Consider the following 274-nt stretch of genomic DNA (forward strand, 5'->3'; position numbering starts at 1 on the left):
AGTAGGAATCTGAGACTATGCTGACTAATTTTCTCAAGAATCGCCTTAGCCTCGCGCTCTGCAGAGGGCAGAGCAGCTGCGCCTCCGAAGGGACCGCCGCCGATGCCCCTAGGGCGGCCGCCCTCCGCCTGCTTACTTGGAGGGCGTCCCGTAGGCCAGGGACGGTTTCGACCCAGCCCCCGAACCCGAGAAACCTGACCCCTGACCTTGGCCGAACCCTCCGGAGCCTCCGCCCTGACCTCCGTACTGACCGCCTCCTCCCTGTCCTCCTGCT

The 274-nt window shown here is 65.0% G+C and overlaps 1 protein-coding gene across 1 annotated transcript in view; it reads right to left on the reverse strand.

Annotated features, from left to right (window-relative positions):
• LOC119582304 (pro-resilin-like) overlaps positions 1 to 274 on the reverse strand; it is a 2,450-nt gene that overhangs the window by 1,334 nt on the left and 842 nt on the right. The window contains exon 5 of the mRNA XM_037930519.1: positions 137 to 269. Coding sequence (XP_037786447.1) covers positions 137 to 269 — 133 coding nt within the window. The remainder of the gene's footprint in view (positions 1 to 136; positions 270 to 274) is intronic.

Source organism: Penaeus monodon, chromosome 15, assembly GCF_015228065.2.
Source record: "Penaeus monodon isolate SGIC_2016 chromosome 15, NSTDA_Pmon_1, whole genome shotgun sequence".
NCBI classification, from domain to species: Eukaryota; Metazoa; Arthropoda; class Malacostraca; order Decapoda; family Penaeidae; genus Penaeus; species Penaeus monodon.